The sequence below is a fragment of the Oncorhynchus tshawytscha genome, linkage group LG23 (genome assembly GCF_018296145.1).
Source record: "Oncorhynchus tshawytscha isolate Ot180627B linkage group LG23, Otsh_v2.0, whole genome shotgun sequence".
Lineage (NCBI taxonomy): Eukaryota > Metazoa > Chordata > Actinopteri > Salmoniformes > Salmonidae > Oncorhynchus > Oncorhynchus tshawytscha.
The window spans coordinates 24,450,910-24,470,076 of NC_056451.1; the positions used below are offsets into that span (position 1 = coordinate 24,450,910).

Sequence of the window (19,167 nt, forward strand, 5' to 3'; positions counted from 1 at the left end):
TTGAGTTTTGGTGGGTGGCCCGCACTTGGCAGGTTTGTTGTGGTGCCATATTCTTTCCATTTTTTAATAATGGATTTAATGGTGCTCCGTGGGATGTTAAAAGCTTCAGATATTTTTTTTTATAACCCAACCCTGATCTATACTTCTCCACAACTTTGTCCCTGACCTATTTGGAGAGTTCCTTGGTCTTTATAGTGCCTCTTGCTTGGTGGTGCAGACTCTGGGGCCTTTCAGAACAGGTGTATATACACTGCTCCAAAAAATAAAGGGAACACTAAAATAACACATCCTAGATCTGAATGAATGAAATATTCTTATTAAATACTTTTTTCTTTACATAGTGGAGTGAATACATATGCACGCACACCACTTTTCCGTATTTCTATTTTCAGTCATTTAAAAAAAAATTCACTTAATTTATTTGGACTATTTAGTGTATGTCCATTACATGAAATCCAAATAAAAATCCATTTAAATAATAGGTTGTAATGCAACAAAATTGGAAAAATGCCGAAGGAGATTAATACTTTTGCAAGGCACTGTACCGATTCCATGGCACATGGTTTATGAATTGACATGCAAAACGACAACGGATTCAAAACTTACATTTTTCAATGTAAATTATTATACAAAATTCTTGCAACCAATAGAATGTTATATATATGGGGGATACAAAAAACATTAACACCTTTTAGCATCTCCAGACCTCCGCATTCGGTACCCGGATGTGAGGGTGACCGTGACCCCCAGCTACTTCATAAAGGTTTCCAGACCCGCAAAGTGAACTGGGGACCACGGTCGGTAACGATGTCCTCTGGAAGACTGTAGTACCGGAAGACCTGCTGGAATAGTGACCTGGAGAGTGGTAGGTAGTCCAGAGAGAGGGATAAAACGGGGGGATTTAGAGAATCTGTCAACAACAACCATAAGAGTGGTAAAACCATCAGAAAGGGGAGATCAGTTACAACGTTTATGGACAGGTGTGACCTTGGCTGCTGAGGCATGGGAAGGGGAAGTAGTTTTCCTGCTGGAGCGTACCAGGGAGATTTGGATTGGGTTCATGTTTAGCATGAGTTGACATATTGGGCGACGTCCTACGCCAAGGTGGGCCACCAGTATTTTCCGTGGAGGATTGGATGGTGCGGGTGATACATGGGTATCCAGTGACAGAGGGTTGTGTGTGCCCAGGTCAACAGCCGATCTCTCACCCCCATGGGGATGTAAATACCTTCTGGAGGGCAGGTAGCAGGAGCGGGCTACCTCTCCAGAGCCTGGCAGAGCCTGCTCTGCTGTGGAGAGGTGTGTGGCCTCTACCTCCATAGGTTCAGCCTCTGCCTCAGGACAGCCAAAGGAGGGAGGCGAGTGGCGAGGTGGACACCTGTGCTCCCGAAGAAGGTTATCCAGACGGATGGCCATTGACACGAGAGCGTCCAAGGATATGTTGTCATCCCGACATGCCTACTGTGTCTGGATCTCCGTGCGCAGTCCACTGCGGAATAGAGTACGGAGCGCCAGCTCATTCCATCTACTGGAGGCTGCCACATTCTGAAAGGTGAGGCAGTGGTCTGGGCACCCTGCTGGAGTTGGAACTGTTGCTCACCTCCCTCTCTGCCCTCTGGAGGTTGGTCAAAGACCGCCCTGAACAGAGCCATGAACCTCTCATAGTAACCCAGTTCCTCCTCCCATGCGGACCGTGGCAACCTTGGACCTCTCGATGATGGGGGCTCCCGTCTGATAGGGGAAGTAGAGGGAGCACTTGAGTAGGAAGCCACGGCATTTCGATGGAGTTCCGTCATACTTCTCCGGAAGGGATAGTCAGGCATCGCTGACCTGGGCGGACGGCTGGGTGGGCTGGGGGACTGGCTCACTGTGATGACCCATGGTAGGAGGCCCTCTGATAGGGGTATGGAGAACCTCGCTGGTGGTGTCGAGGCGGTGGAGAACACGGAGGACTTCCCTCATGGTTGTACCCAGTTGTGTCAGTTGGTTGTGGTGTTGGTGGAGTAGATGACCCTGTTCATTCACCGTCTAGAAGAAGGTTTTTATCTTCTGCTGCGTCCGTATTGTGAGGTGGTATTCTGTAACGTATATGCCGGGAGTCAGGAAACAGGTGTAGAAGGTGAGTTTAATAATCAAATCAAATGTTATTGGTCACATACACATGGCTAGCAGATGTTAATGTGAGTGTAGCGAAATGCTTGTGCTTCTAGTTCCGACAGTGCAGTAATATCTAACAAGTAATGTAACAATTCCCCAACTACCTAATACACACAAACCTAAAGAGATGGAATAAGAATATGTATCATGACACAAGGTGAGACCCAGATGCAGACACAGGAGGCAGATGGTTGGAGTCTTACAATATTTATTAATCCAATAAGGTAAGGCAAGAGGATGGTCGCAGACAGGCAAAAGGGTCAAAACCAGTTCAGAGTCCAAAAGTTACCGAAGGTCAGGCAGAATCAAGGTCAGGGCAGGCAGAATCAAGGTCAGGGCAGGCAGAATCAAGGTCAGGGCAGGCAGAATCAAGGTCAGGGCAGGCAGGATGATCAGGCAGGCGGGAAAGAAGTCCAGAGTCAGGCAGGGGTCAAAACCATGAAGATTGTGAAAAAAAGAATAGCAAAAGGAGTACGGGAAAAACACGCTGGTTGACTTGACATTCAACATTCAAGACGAACTGCCACAGAGAGACAAATACACTGGGGAAAATAAGCGACAGCTGGAGGGGGTGGAGACAATAACAGGAACAGGTGAAACAGATCAGGACGTGACATATGTACGTATAAATATATGGATGAGTGATGGCAGAACAGCATAGGAAAGGTGTACTAGAAGGTTTTGTTTAAATTGACTAGTGATCCATTTATTAATGTGGCCCGTGATTTGAGCCTCTATGTAGGCAGCAGCCTCTCTGAGTTAGTGATTGCTGTTTAGCAGTCTGATGGCCTTGAGATAGAAGCTGTTTTTCAGTCTCTCGGTCCCAGCATTGATGCACCTGTACTGACCTCGCCTTCTGGATGGTAGCGGGGTGAACAGGCAGTAGCTCGGATGGTTGTTGTCCTTGATGATCTTTTTGGCCTTCCTGTGACTTTGGGTGCTGTAGGTGTCTTGGAGTGCATGTATTTTGCCCCCGGTGATGCGTTGAGCAGACTTCATCACCCTCTGGAGAGCCTTACGGTTGTGGGCGGTGCAGTTGCTGTACCAAGCGGTGATACGGCCCGACAGGATGCTCTTGATTGTGCATCTGTAAAAGTTTGTGAGGGTTTTAGGTGACAAGCCAAATTTCTTCAGCCTCCTGAGGTTGAAGTGACTCAGGGAATACAGGAGGGGGCTGAGCATGCACCCTTGTGGGGCCCCAGTGTTGAGGGTCAACGAAGTGGAGATGTTGTTTCCTACCTTCACCACCTGGGGGCTGCCAATCAGAGAGTCCAGGACCCAATTGCACAGGTCGGGGTTGGGACCCAGGGCCTCCAGCTTAATGATGAGCTTGGAGGGTACTATGGTGTTGAATGCTGAGCTATAGTCAATGAACAGCATTCTTACATAGGTATTTCTCTTGTCCAGATGGGATAGGGCAGTGTGCAGTGTGATGGCGGTTGCATCCTCTGTGGACCTGTTGGGACAGTATGCAAACTGAAATGGGTCAAGGGGGGCAGGTAAGGTGGAGGTGATATGATCCTTGACTAGTCTCTCAAAGCACATAGTCATTTAGTTAAGTTGTCTTTGCCTTCTTGGGTACAGGAACAATGGTGGCCATCTTGAAGCATGTGGGGACAGCAGACTGGGATAGGGAGAGATTGAATATGTCCGTAAACACACCAGCCAGCTGGTTTGCACATGCTCTGAGGAGGCGGCTAGGGATGCCATCTGGGCCAGCAGCCTTGCGAGGGTTAACACTTTTAAATGTCTTACTCATGTCGGCCACGGATAAGGAGAGGGTGGCACTGTATTATCCTCAAAGCGGGCAAAGAAGGTGTTTAGTTTGTCTGGAAGCGAGATGTCAGTGTCCGTGATGTGTCTGGTTTTCTTTTTGTAGTCCGTGATTTCCTGTAGACCCTGCCACATACGTCTCATGTCTGAGCCATTGAATTGCAACTTCACCTTGTCCCTATACCGACATTTTGCTTGTTTGATTGCCTTGCAGAGGGAACAACTACACTGTTTGTATTCGGCCATATTCTCAGTCCTCTTTCTATGGTTAAATGCGGTGGTTCGCTCTTTCAGTTTTGCGCGAATGCCGCCATCCATCCACGGTTCTGGTTAGGGTAGGTTTTAATAGTCACAGTGGGTACAACATCTCCAATGCACTTTCTTATAAACTCACTCACAGAGTCAGTATATATATCGATGTTAATCTTTGAGTCTGCCCGGATCATTTCCCAGTCCGAGTGATCAAAATAATCTTGAAGCGTGGATTCCGATTGGTCAGACCAGTGTTGAATGGCTTTAGTTACGGGTGCATCCTGTTTGAGTTTCTGCCCAGAAGACGGTCGGAACAAGATGAAGTCGTGGTCGGATTTGCCCGAAGGGGGAGGGCGAGAAAGGGCCTTGTATGCATCGCGGAAGTTAGAGTAGCAGTGATCGAGTATATTGCCCGTGCAAGTGCTCCAATCAATATGCTGATAGAATTTAGGTAGCCTTGTTCTCAAATTTGCTTTGTTAAAAACCCCAGATACAATAAATGCAGCCTCGGGATATATGGTTTCCAGTTTACATAGAGTCCAGTAAAGTTCCAGCGTGGTGTCTGCGAGAGGGGGTATATACACAGCTGTGATGATAACTGACAAGAATTCTCTTGGGAGATATTATGGCCGGCATTTGATTCTAAGGAATTCTAGGTTGGTGAGCAGAAGAAAAGGACTTGAGTTCCTGTATGTTATTATGATTACACCATGAGTCGTTAATCATGAAGCATACACCCCCGCCCTTCTTCTTCCCAGAGAGGTGTGTATCTCTGTCGGCGCGACGCATGAAGAAGCACGGTGGCTGAACCAGCTCCGACAACGTATCCCGAGATAGCCATGTTTCCGTGAAACAGAGAATGATACAATCTCTGATGTCTCTCTGGAAGGCAACCCTTGCTTTAATTTCGTCTACCGTGTTGTCAAGAGACTGGACATTGGCAAGTAGTATACTCGGAAGCAGTGGGCGTTGTGCACGCCTACGGAGCCTGACCAGGGGGCCGCTCCGTCTGCCTCTTCTGCGGCAACGTTGTTTTTGGTCGGCGTCTGGGATTAGATCTACTGTCCTGGGTGGTGGTCCGAACAAAGGATCCACTTCGGGAAAGTCATATTCCTGGTCGTAATGATGGTAAGTTTAGCGTCGCTCTTATATCCAATAGTTCTTCCCAACTGTATGTAATAACACTTAAGATTTTCTGGGCTAACAATGTAAGAAATAATACATAAAAAACTAAATACTGCATAGTTTCCTAAGGACTCGAAACGAGGCAACCATCTCTGTCAGTGCCATCTTCATGAAACGATACAAAAGAACAAACATGAGAAGCGTACTGAACATAAGAGAAAGCAATACCACCTAATGACTGATGACAACTGAGGGCTAAATAAAGGGGGCGAAATCATGGCCACGTGTGTGTAATGATGAGGAACAGGTGTGCGTAATATAGTAGCCAATTCCGGTGGTTAGTAGACCGGTGACGTCGCGCGCTGGAGGGAGGGAGCTGAAGTAGGTGTGACAATATGTTTATAAGTCCCGTGCCATTATTTTATTTTACATGATTTTATAGTAAGAAGGATATAATTGAAATTAGCTGAATAAAATAGAAAGGAGATTTTTCCCATTTATGGAACATATGAAGTGGCTATGTTGAGCGAAAAAGTGATCACTTGAAACAGGTCCTATATGCTAGATTTGAGAGTTATTTGGCAACTTTAGTTGTGAGTGATACAAACCATAGAATGTCTCAGAAATCAGGCTGCTTCGGTTTTATAGCGGAACATGTGCTTAATATGAGCAGCTGAAACAGAAATATAAGAGTGTTGGGTCAGTAACCGAAAGGTTGCTGGATCAAATCCCGAGCTGACAAGGTAAAAATCTGTCGTTGGGCCCCTGAACAAGTCAGTTAACCCACTGTTCCCCAGTAGGCTGTCATTGTAAATAATAATTTGTTCTTAAATGACTTGCCTAGTTAAATAAAGGTTAAATTAAATATAGATTTAAAAAAAATAATAATAATGCAGTCCATACTCAAAGGCAATTACTCACATTTGTTAGGCTAGAGCCATGAGTACCAGACATCTTAAATCAGTTTTGTTTGATGTTTTTCTGCCATGTGTAATATGCTTTAGGCTATGTATTGTAAAGACACAACACATTTTTTTGATCTTGGGCCAGGGAAGCCTAGTGGTTAGAGCATTGGACTAGTAACCGGAAGGTTGCAAGTTCAAACCCCCGAGCTGACAAGATACAAATCTGTCGTTCTGCCCCTGAACAGGCAGTTAACCCATTGTTCCTAGGCCGACATTGAAAATAAGAATTTGTTCTTAACTGACTTGCCTAGTTAAATAAAGGTAAAATAAAAAAATAAGCCTATGCATAAACTCAAATTTGTGTTTGGGTGTTTTGAATTAGTCATCACCTGAGAAAGCGCTGTCCATTTTTTTATGTTAGGCTTTGAAACAACATTCACAACAACCATGTTTTATACTGTTTCAACCTGCTGTTAAATTTGTTTCTTCAAATCATCACAGTGAGGTGAGTTTTAAAGGTATGATAGGCCTTCTGTTTTGATAAGTGTTTGATGTGATTTCCCATTGCATTTGCTTTGATGTCAGAGTGGTTAGAGGTACAATAGAGCCCTGAGTACCAGACCATTAGGACCTGACTGAGGGACAATAGAGCCCTGAGTACCAGGCCATTAGGAACTGATGGAGAGACAATAGAGCCGGGGGTACCAGGCCGTTAAGGACCTGATGGAGGAACACAGAGCCCTGCATACCCGGCCATTAGGACCTGACTGAGGGACAATAGAGCCCTGAGTACCAGGCCATTAGGAACTGATGGAGAAACAATAGAGCCCGGAGTACCAGGCCGTTAGGACCTGATGGAGGGACAATAGAGCCCCGAGTACCAGGCCATTAGGACGTTATGGAGCAACAATAGAGTGCTGAGTACCAGGCCATTAGGAACTGATGGAGAGACAATAGAGCCCTGAGTACGAGGCAGTTAGGACCTGATGGAGGAACAACAGAGCCCTGAATACCCGGCCATTAGAACCTGATGGAGTGACAATAGAGCCTAGAGTACCAGGCCATTAGGAACTGATGGAGGGACAATAGAGCCCTGAGTACCAGACCATTAGGACCTGATGGTAGTTGGGTAGTAAGTTGGGTACTACCAAAGCATGTCCAGAGTGCATAAAAGGATTACATGGAATTTTACTGCCGTCATGACTGCCGGTGTGGCGGTAATACGGTCACCGCAACAGCCCTAGGCTCAATGTCTTCATCCTTAAGTACTAAATAGAGAGTAGACTCATCTTTTTCCTCTTCACTCTTTCCCTCCCTCAAGTTGGAGCTGAACTGCCAGGTGATGTTCCGTAACTACCAGAGGAAGACAGACATGGACGAGCCCCCGCTGGTGGACTTCGGAGGGGAGGGGATGATGACAAGAGCACTAAGAGGAAGAACAAGGACCCCTGTATGTTCACATGGAGGAGGAGTTCTACCGTTACGGAGTCAAGATGGAGTGGCTCATGATCCACCGCATCCTCAACCACAGGTAGCGCACACACAGGCACCTGGGATACACACACTAACACACACACCTGGGGTACACACACTAACACACACACACCTGGGATACACACGCTAACACACACACCTGGGATACACACGCTAACACACACACACACCTGGGGCACACACACTAACACACACACACCTGGGGCACACACACTAACACACACACCTGGGATACACACGCTAACAAACACACACACCTGGGATACACACGCTAACACATACACACGCTAACACACACACACCTGGGATACACACACTAATACACACACCTGGGGTACACACGCTAACACACACACAACTGGGGTACACACGCTAACACACACACACCTGGGGTACACACGCTAACACACACACACACACCTGGGGTGCACACGCTAACACACACACACCTGGGGTACACAGGCTAACACACACACACACCTGGGGTACACACGCTAACACGCACACACACCTGGGATACACACGCTAACACACACACACCTGGGGTACACACGCTAACACACACACACACCTGGGGTACACACGCTAACACGCACACACACCTGGGATAAACACGCTAGCACACACACACACACACCTGGGATTCACACGCTAACACACACACACCTGGGATACACACGCTTACACACACACACCTGGGATTCACACGCTAACACACACACACCTGGGATACACACGCTAACACACACACACCTGGGATACACACACTAACACACACCTGGGATGAACACGCTAGCACACACACACACCTGGGATTCACACGCTAACACTAGAGGTAAACACACACCTTCTTAGGCGAGGTGCTGGCTAGCGGAGTAGAAAACTTGAAAATAAAAGAGAGTCGCACACTCTAGGAGCTCAGATGCAAAAATGTAATTACTAACGTTTTGACAGCCAAGCTGTCTTCATCAGGGTATAATCACAAACACTGCGGGATGACTCGTTTATGTAGTGTCAAAAGACACAGGTGTCTGTAATCATGGCCAAGAGTGGCCTAATATCGTTGGTTAATTATCAAATATTAAAATGGCATACAAAGAACAGCATACAAACAACAAATGGATAGCATACGATCATAAATTAATTTGACTACACGAGCTTACAAACAATTACAATGGCAAAGTCACAATAATCACAAGAATGGCTTCAGATCAAAGTCTACGTTGAGACCGAAGGGAGCAAGGGTCTTTAAAACCTGTTGGTGTTAGGGGGCAGTATTTTCATTTTTGGGAAAAAAACGTTCCCGTTTTAAACGGGATATTTTGTCAGGAAAAGATGCTACAATATGCATATAATTGACAGCTTTCGATAGAAAACACTCTATCGTTTCCAAAACTGTAAAGATATTGTCTGTGAGTATAACAGAACTGATGTTGCAAGCGAAAGCCTGAGAAAAATCCAATCCGGAAGTGCCCCAGGTTTTGATAGCGCTGCGTTCCAATGACTCCCTATATGGCTGTGAATGTACCATCAACGAGCTTACGCTTTCTACGTATTCCGCAAGGTGTCTACAGCATTGTGACATAGTTTTACGCATTTCTGTTGAAGAATAGCCGTATGGGGGCACATTGCGTAAGTGGTCACATGGTGGCTCCGAGAGAGATTCTCGCGTAAAGTGCAGAGGTAGCCATTACTCCAATCGGTCCTAGAGAAAAAGCAATTGTCCCGACGGATATATTATCGAATAGATATTAGAAAAACACCTTGAGGATGGATTCTAAACAACGTTTGCCATGTTTCTGTCAATATTATGGAGCTAATTTGGAAAAATAATTTGGCGTTGTGGTGACCGCAATTTCCGGCCGATTTCTCAGCCAAACGTGAAGAACAAACTGAGCTGTTTCGCCTACAAAAATAATATTTTGGGAAAAAATGAACTTTGGCTATCTACCTGGGAGTCTCGTGAGTGAAAACATCCGAAGTTCATCAAAGGTAAACAATTTAATTTGATTGCTTTTCTGATTTCCGTGACAAGGTTGCTTGCTGCTAGCAAGGCATTATGCTATGCTAGGCTATTATAAACTTACACAAATGCTTGTCTAGCGTTGGCTGTAAAGCATATTTTGAAAATCTGAGATGACAGGGTGATTAACAAAAGGCTAAGCTGTGTTCCAATATATTTCACTTGTGATTTTCATGAATAGGAATATTTTCTAGGAAGATTTATGTCCGTTGCGTTATGCTAATTAGTGTCAGATGATGACACCGGTCCCGTTCACGGGATGGGGTGTCACTAGAGGGTTTAAGTGAAAGATCCAGGCAGCCTCTCGTTTTAACAATAAATTATCAAGGTCACCCCTCCCCTAGGGAGGGTGACATGTTCGATGCCAATATAATGCAGAGACGAAATCGAGTGGTCTAACGCAGAGACGAAAACATACTACCTCCTAACACAGGCATGTCATAGTCAGTTCTGTAAAGGAAAAGGCTGTTTATTTGTTGTAAAAATGGCAATAGTTTGTTTAACATCTCTGTATCCTATTTGTATCAATACAGATGTAAACCATAATATCATCATTCTCCTTCCCCTCCTCCTCTCTCCAGTGTGGATAAGAGGAACAACGTGCACTACCTGATCAAGTGGAGGGATCTGGCCTACGACCAGGCCTCCTGGGAGAGTGAGGAGATGGACATCCCAGAGTACGACCAATACAAGCAGACCTACTGGAACCACAGGTACACACAAACACGCACACACTCAACAATACATGCACACAAAACTCAGATAACTATAGTAACCTATAGCAACCTATAGTAACCTATAGCAACCTATAGTAAGTAACCTGAAGCAATAATCTAATCCTCTTCATGTCTTCCATCTTGCTCTACCTACCCCTCTTCCATCACTCTCTCTCTCTCTCTCTCTCTCTCTCTCTCTCTCTCTCTCTCTCTCTCTCTCTCTCAGAGAGTTGATGTTGGGAGATGAGGGCAGGCCTGGTAAGAAGCTGAAGAAGATAGCTAAAGTGAAGAAGAGTGAGAAACCCCCTGCTAACCCTGTGGTGGATGTAAGTACGGGCACTTCCTTGTTCCTTTTCATGCGAATCTTCCAAATATTCCATTCACATTGATTCATGATTCTGCTCTGTAATGTAAATGAAGATGTCCACTTCCACTTCCCCTCCAGCCCACCATCAAGTTTGACCATCAGCCAGACTACCTGGACACTACAGGAGGAACGCTGCACCCCTACCAGCTGGAGGGTCTCAACTGGCTGCGTTTCTCCTGGGCTCAGGCCACTGACACTATACTGGCTGATGAGATGGGTCTAGGCAAGACTGTCCAGACCGCTGTCTTCCTCTACTCACTCTACAAAGAGGTGTGTTGGTAGGGTCTGTATTGGGGTCTGTGTGTGCTGGATAGGCAAAAGGATGTGGTCATCTGATTCCACAGCGATGTGTTTCAGAGTGTGTGTGAGAGAGAGAGTGATATCTTGTTTGTATGTACGTTTGTGTCTCTCGTCCAGTCTGCCTTCCCTTATCAATCATTTCAGTGGGGGTACCGCCAAACCCTGGACAAACAATAAAACCGCCCATCAAAGGGAACTAGTCCAAAAAGAGGGACTCTGTCCTAAAGGCAGGCTGGGACAAATACAAGCAAAGTCCACCTAGTCTTATCAGAATGCTAGGTTGAGTTATTACCCTACTGCTAAATACCTAGTGACGTGAATGATCAGTCCAATGTTAGGGGATAAGGGCAGAGCATGTAAATCGGACTTAGGCACTTCTCTTTTCTGATTCACCTGAAGTGTTTTACTCACTCACCTATTAACCCCTGACCTTCCACCTCTCCAGGGTCATTCAAAGGGCCCGTTCCTGGTGAGCGCCCCCCTGTCCACCATCATTAACTGGGAGAGAGAGTTTGAGTTGTGGGCCCCAGACATGTACGTGGTGACCTACGTAGGAGACAAGGACAGCAGAGCCGTCATCAGAGAAAACGAGTTCTCCTTCGAGGGCAATGCCATCCGGGGGGGCAAGAAGGCCTCTAAGATGAGGGTGAGAGACGAATGGGATGGGAGGATGGGGAGACTGATAAGGTGCTGTCATGGTTGTTATTGTTGTTCATGATATCTTTGTTGTTACCCCCTAATCCTTTGCCCCCTTCCTCTCTCTCTGTCCCCCGGCAGAAAGACTCATCGGTAAAGTTCCATGTCCTGCTGACGTCCTATGAGCTGATCACTATAGACCAGGCTGTGCTGGGCTCCATAGACTGGGCCTGTCTGGTGGTGGATGAGGCACACAGGCTGAAGAACAACCAGTCAAAGGTCAAACACACACGAGTACAATAACCATTATAGTCATAACCAGTACAATAACCATTATAGTCATAACCAGTACCATAACCATTATAGTCTTAACCAGTACCATAACCATTATAGTCTTAACCAGTACCATAACCATTATAGTCATAACCAGTACCATAACCATTATAGTCATAACCAGTACCATAACCAGTATAGTCATAACCAGTACCATAACCATTATAGTCATAACCAGTACCATAACCATTATATTCAATAACCAGTACCATAACCATTATAGTCATAACCAGTACCATAACAATTATAGTCATAACCAGTACCATAACCAGTATAGTCTCAACCACTACCATAACCATTATAGTCATAACCAGTACCATAACCATTATAGTCTTAACCAGTATCATAACCATTATAGCCATAACCAGTACCATAACCATTACAGTCTTAACCAGTACCATAACCATTATAGTCATAACCAGTACAATAACCATTATAGTCATAACCAGTACCATAACCATTATAGTCTTAACCAGTACCATAACCATTATAGTCATAACCAGTACCATAACCATTATAGTCATAACCAGTACCATAACCATTATATTCAATAACCAGTACCATAACCATTATAGTCATAACCAGTACCATAACAATTATAGTCATAACCAGTACCATAACCAGTATAGTCTCAACCACTACCATAACCATTATAGTCATAACCAGTACCATAACCATTATAGTCTTAACCAGTATCATAACCATTATAGCCATAACCAGTACCATAACCATTACAGTCTTAACCAGTACCATAACCATTATAGTCATAACCAGTACAATAACCATTATAGTCATAACCAGTACCATAACCATTATAGTCATAACCAGTACCATAACCATTATAGTCATAACCAGTACCATAACCATTATAGTCATAACCAGTACCATAACCAGTATAGTCATAACCAGTACCATAACCATTATAGTCATAACCAGTACCATAACCATTATATTCAATAACCAGTACCATAACCATTATAGTCATAACCAGTACCATAACCAGTATAGTCATAACCAGTACCATAACCAGTACCATAACCATTATATTCAATAACCAGTACCATAACCATTATAGTCATAACCAGTACCATAACAATTATAGTCATAACCAGTATAGTCTCAACCACTACCATAACCAGTATAGTCATAACCAGTACCATAACCATTATAGTCTTAACCACTACCATAACCATTATAGTCATAACCAGTACCATAACCATTATAGTCATAAGCAGTACCATAGCCATTATAGTCATAACCATTATAGTCATAACCAGTACCATAACCATTATAGTCATAAGCATTATAGCCATAACCAGTACCATAACCATTATAGTCATAAGCAGTACCATAACCATTATAGTCATAAGCAGTACCATAACCATTATAGTCATAAGCAGTACCATAACCATTATAGTCATAACCAGTACCATAACCATTCTAGTATGACATATCCTTGCATACTGAATACAGCGTTTATTAGTATAGTTATGGTTATAACCAGTCAAAGATGAGAGATCACTCTGTTTTGTGAAGAGGACAGCGGAAGTATAAAACGCTGTCTCTATCTCTCTCTATGTGTAGTTCTTTAGGATTCTGAATAACTACCCTCTCCAGCACAAGCTGCTGCTGACTGGTACACCTCTACAGAACAACCTGGAGGAACTCTTCCACCTGCTCAACTTCCTCACCCCAGTGAGATTCAAGTCAGTATGCCTTCACTACTGTGTGTGTGTTTAAAATGTATTTTTTTTTTTAACCTTTATTTAACTAGCAAGTCAGTTAAGAACAAATTCTTATTTTCAATGACGGCCTAGGAACAGTGGGTTAACTGCCTGTTCAGGGGTAGAACGACAGATTTTGTGTGTATGTGTTTTGCGTGTGTGTGTGTGTGTGTGTGTGTTTTGTGTGTGTGTTTTGTGTGTGCGCGTGTGTGTGTGTGAGAGTGCTGCTAATGCTGAGTGTTTTGAGGTCCTGATGTTTCTTTTTGAACAAATCCAGTAACCAAAACAATAACAAAAGTCCCCTCCCCTCTTCTCTCCCTCTCTGCTCTGCAGTAACCTAGAGGGGTTCCTGGAAGAGTTTGCTGACATCGCCAAAGAAGACCAGATCAAGAAGTTGCATGACATGCTGGGACCACACATGCTCAGGAGACTGAAGGCTGACGTCTTCAAACACATGCCCTCCAAGACAGAGCTCATCCTACGAGTGGAGCTCAGCCCCATGCAGAAGTAAGTGATGAGAAGGGGAGGGTGGGTGGGGAGGATGGTGCTTGCAATCAAATCAAATTGGATTCGTCACGTTCGTCACGCAAAATGCTTACTTGCTATCTCCCTCAACAGTGCAGTACAATCAGTGCTAATGAGCGGAGAAGTATAGAGAATAAGGAAATAGAGGATTGAATGTCAGAATTGTAGTGTTGCAGAAGTCGCATGTTGGCTTCTATTTCTTGTTTTCGGGTATTAATTTAATTGTGTGATGCAGGAAGTACTACAAGTTCATCTTGACGCGTAACTTTGACGCCCTGAACACTCGTGGAGGAGGAAACCAAGTGTCCCTGCTCAACGTGGTCATGGACCTCAAGAAGTGTTGCAACCACCCCTACCTCTTTCCCGGAGCCGCAATGGTACGATCTCAACCCATTCTCAGAGACATGGACCATACCATTGATTCGGTGCTTGAAGGAGGGCATCAATCTGTGTGTTTGTATACGAGTAAATATTTTATTGAATGTATATGATTTGGTTTGTTATATTTCCAAAACTTAACCTAACAGACTAAACAGAATGTGTTAAGATGCTTTTGATCTGGATGCAGTCTGCTTGATGATGAGCTTTAATTAAGTAAAGGACTGATGTTTGATTGATTAATCTCCTGCAGGAGGCGCCAAAGATTCCAAACGGAATGTATGAGGGCAGTGCCCTAACAAGGGCTTCTGGGAAACTGACTCTGCTGCAAAAGATGATGGTTAAACTCAAGGAGGGAGGGCATAGAGTGCTCGTCTTCTCTCAGGTACACACACACACACACACACACACACACACACACACACACACACACACACACACTAACTGTCTCTGTCTCCTGGTAGATGACTAAGATGTTGGACCTGCTGGAGGACTTCCTGGAGAACGAGGGTTATAAGTACGAGAGGATTGATGGAGGTGTAACGGGGGGCATGAGACAGGAGGCCATCGACCGCTTCAACGGTGAGACACACACACATGGGTTCATACACTAACGACAGCACAATTGGAACAGTAACTTTAACTGGGAAAAAATATGAATTGGAAGTTTCTATTTGTCTTTTGTCACCTCCCTCCCTCTTTGTCTCCCTTCTCCTCTCTCTCTCTCCTCAGCTCCTGGCGCCCCTCAGTTTGCCTTCCTGCTCTCTACCAGAGCGGGAGGTTTGGGCATCAATCTGGCAACCGCCGACACCGTCGTCATCTACGACTCCGACTGGAACCCCCACAACGACATCCAGGTACACACACACACACACACACACACACACACACACACACACACACACACACACACACACACACACACACTTGAAGCACACCTCCTGCTCACCTCTCCTCTTCCCCTCTCTCAGGCATTCAGCAGAGCTCACAGGATTGGTCAGAATAAGAAGGTTATGATCTATCGCTTCGTTACCAAGGCGTCTGTGGAAGAGCGGATCACTCAGGTAAACCCAGTATACCAAGGCCTACCAGACTCATACAGAATGGTAGGTAAAAGACAGACACTAATTCTCCTCTCATCCTCTCCTCCAGGTGGCTAAGAAGAAGATGATGTTGACCCACCTGGTGGTGCGTCCTGGGCTGGGCAGTAAGACAGGTTCCATGTCTAAACAGGAGCTGGATGACATCCTCAAGTTTGGAACAGAGGAGCTGTTCAAGGACGAGCTGGGAGAGGGTGAGTCACTAACTACTAACCATAACCAGGTCAGTCCACTCCAAACAGGTAGTCATTCCCGTTGTCGGGGGCCGTATTGCCCGCTGGTTTTCCTTCAAACTAACAACCTGGAAACTAGGTGTGTGGCCTCTCCAGTCTTTCTTACACACTCTTTCATTGTATACCACTCTCTTTCCTTGTCCCTTTCCGTCTCAGGGGACAACAAGGAGGATGACAGCCAGGTCATCCATTATGATGACAAGGCCATAGACAGACTGCTGGACAGGAACCAGGAGTCAGAGTCCACTGAGGACACAGAGATCCAGAGCATGAACGAGTACCTCAGCTCCTTCAAAGTGGCCCAATACGTCGTCAAGGACGAGGAGGAGGAGGTGTGTGTGTGTGTGTGTGTGTGAGAGAGAGATACTGTGGAAGGTGATGAACAGGAGAGATGACCATACTTCTGAGTCTGTGTTATTACACTTGAATGTGTTTGTGTACAAGTTCTTCCATCGTGTGTGTGTGTGTGTGTGTGTGTGTGGCGTGTGTGTGTGTGTGTGTGTGTGTGTGTGTGTGTGTGTGTGTGTGTGTGTGTGTGTACAAGTTCTTCCATCATTGCTAACCTGTGTGTGTGTTAGTATATGAGTTCTTCCATCATTGCTAACCTGGGTATTAGTATATGAGTTCTTCCATCATTGCTAACCTGTGTGTGTGTTAGTATATGAGTTCTTCCATCATTGCTAACCTGTGTGTGTGTTAGTATATGAGTTCTTCCATCATTGCTAACCTGTGTGTGTGTTAGTATATAAATTATTCCATCATTGCTAACCTGTGTGTTAGTATATGAGTTCTTCCATCATTGCTAACCTGGGTATTAGTATATGAGTTCTTCCATCATTGCTAACCTGTATGTTAGTATATGAGTTCTTCCATCATTGCTAACCTGTGTGTGTGTGTGTTAGTATATAAGTACTTCCACCATTGCTAACCTGTGTGTGTTAGTTAGTATATGAGTTCTTACATCATTGCTAACCTGTGTGTGTGTGTTAGTTATTATACGAGTTCTTCCATCATTGCTAACCTGTGTGTTAGTATACAAGTTCTTCCATCATTGCTAACCTGTGTGTGTGTGTGTGTGTGTGTGTGTGTGTGTGTGTGTGTGTGTGTGTGTGTGTGTGTGTGTGTGTGTGTGTGTGTTAGTATACGAGTTCTTACATCATTGCTAACCGGTGTGTGTTAGTTAGTATATGAGTTCTTACATCATTGCTAACCTGTGTGTGTGTGTGTTAGTTAGTATACGAGTTCTTCCATCATTGCTAACCTGTGTGTTAGTATACAAGTTCTTCCATCATTGCTAACCTGTGTGTGTGTGTGTGTGTGTGTGTGTGTGTGTGTGTGTGTGTGTGTGTGTGTGTTAGTTAGTATACAAGTTCTTCCATCATTGCTAACCGGTGTGTGTTAGTTAGTGTACGAGTTCTTCCATCATTGCTAACCTGTGTTTGTGTTAGTTAGTATACAAGTTCTTACATCTTTGCTAACCTGTGTGTGTTAGTGTACGAGTTCTTCCATCATATGTCAACATGTGTGTTAGTATACGAGTTCTTCCATCATATGTCAACATGTGTGTTAGTATACGAGTTCTTCCATCATAAGTCAACATGTGTGTTAGTATACGAGTTCTTCCATCTCGCTAACCTGTTTGTGTGTTAGTTAGTTTTTTCATCATTGCTGACCTGTGTGTGTTAGTATACTAGTTCTTCCATCATTGCTAACCTGTGTGTGTGTTAGTTAGTATACTAGTTCTTCCATCATTGCTAACCTGTGTGTGTTAGTGTACGAGTTCTTCCATCATATGTCAACATGTGTGTTAGTATACGAGTTCTTCCATCATATGTCAACATGTGTGTTAGTATACGAGTTCTTCCATCATAAGTCAACATGTGTGTTAGTATACGAGTTCTTCCATCTCGCTAACCTGTTTGTGTGTTAGTTAGTTTTTTCATCATTGCTGACCTGTGTGTGTTAGTATACTAGTTCTTCCATCATTGCTAACCTGTGTGTGTTAGTTAGTATACTAGTTCTTCCATCATTGCTAACCTGTGTGGATGTGTTAGTATACTAGTTCTTCCATCATTGCTAACCTGTGTGTGTTAGTTAGTATACTAGTTCTTCCATCATTGCTAACCTGTGTGTGTGTTAGTTAGTATACTAGTTCTTCCATCATTGCTAACCTGTGTGTGTGTTAGTTAGTATACTAGTTCTTCCATCATTGCTAACCTTTGTGTGTGTTAGTTAGTATACTAGTTCTTCCATCATTGCTAACCTTTGTGTGTGTTAGTATACTAGTTCTTCCATCATTGCTAACCTGTGTGTGTGTTAGTTAGTATACTAGTTCTTCCATCATTGCTAACCTTTGTGTGTGTTAGTTATTATACTAGTTCTTCCATCATTGCTAACCTTTGTGTGTGTTAGTTAGTATACTAGTTCTTCCATCATTGCTAACCTTTGTGTGTGTTAGTTAGTATACTAGTTCTTCCATCATTGCTAACCTGTGTGTGTTAGTTAGTATACTAGTTCTTCCATCATTGCTAACCTGTGTGTGTTAGTTAGTATACTAGTTCTTCCATCATTGCTAACCTGTGTGTGTGTTAGTTAGTATACTAGTTCTTCCATCATTGCTAACCTGTGTGTGTTAGTTAGTATACTAGTTCTTCCATCATTGCTAACCTGTGTGTGTTAGTTAGTATACTAGTTCTTCCATCATTGCTAACCTTTGTGTGTGTTAGTATACTAGTTCTTCCATCATTGCTAACCTTTGTGTGTGTTAGTTAGTATACTAGTTCTTCCATCATTGCTAACCTGTGTGTGTGTTAGTTAGTATACTAGTTCTTCCATCATTGCTAACCTGTGTGTGTTAGTTAGTATACTAGTTCTTCCATCATTGCTAACCTGTGTGTGTTAGTTAGTATACTAGTTCTTCCATCATTGCTAACCTTTGTGTGTGTTAGTATACGAATTACTCCATCATTGCTAACCTGTGTGTGTGTTAGTTAGTATACTAGTTCTTCCATCATTGCTAACCTTTGTGTGTGTTAGTTATTAATTCCTCCATCATTGCTAACCTGTGTGTGTGTTAGTTAGTATACTAGTTCTTCCATCATTGCTAACCTTTGTGTGTGTTAGTAT

General features: G+C 44.1%; 1 protein-coding gene across 1 annotated transcript in view; it reads left to right on the forward strand.

The window, feature by feature from the left end:
• Positions 1 to 7,663: 7,663 nt before the first annotated feature.
• LOC112237890 (chromodomain-helicase-DNA-binding protein 4) overlaps positions 7,664 to 19,167 on the forward strand; it is a gene marked incomplete in the record, with an annotated part of 82,449 nt that continues 70,945 nt past the window's right edge. Inside the window, 15 exon segments of the mRNA XM_042304975.1 lie at positions 7,664 to 7,743; positions 10,311 to 10,442; positions 10,672 to 10,771; positions 10,891 to 11,082; positions 11,558 to 11,758; positions 11,890 to 12,027; positions 13,666 to 13,787; positions 14,139 to 14,312; positions 14,566 to 14,707; positions 14,962 to 15,093; positions 15,173 to 15,290; positions 15,441 to 15,565; positions 15,680 to 15,772; positions 15,861 to 16,002; positions 16,198 to 16,373. Of these exon segments, the coding sequence (XP_042160909.1) occupies positions 7,673 to 7,743; positions 10,311 to 10,442; positions 10,672 to 10,771; positions 10,891 to 11,082; positions 11,558 to 11,758; positions 11,890 to 12,027; positions 13,666 to 13,787; positions 14,139 to 14,312; positions 14,566 to 14,707; positions 14,962 to 15,093; positions 15,173 to 15,290; positions 15,441 to 15,565; positions 15,680 to 15,772; positions 15,861 to 16,002; positions 16,198 to 16,373 (2,058 nt within the window).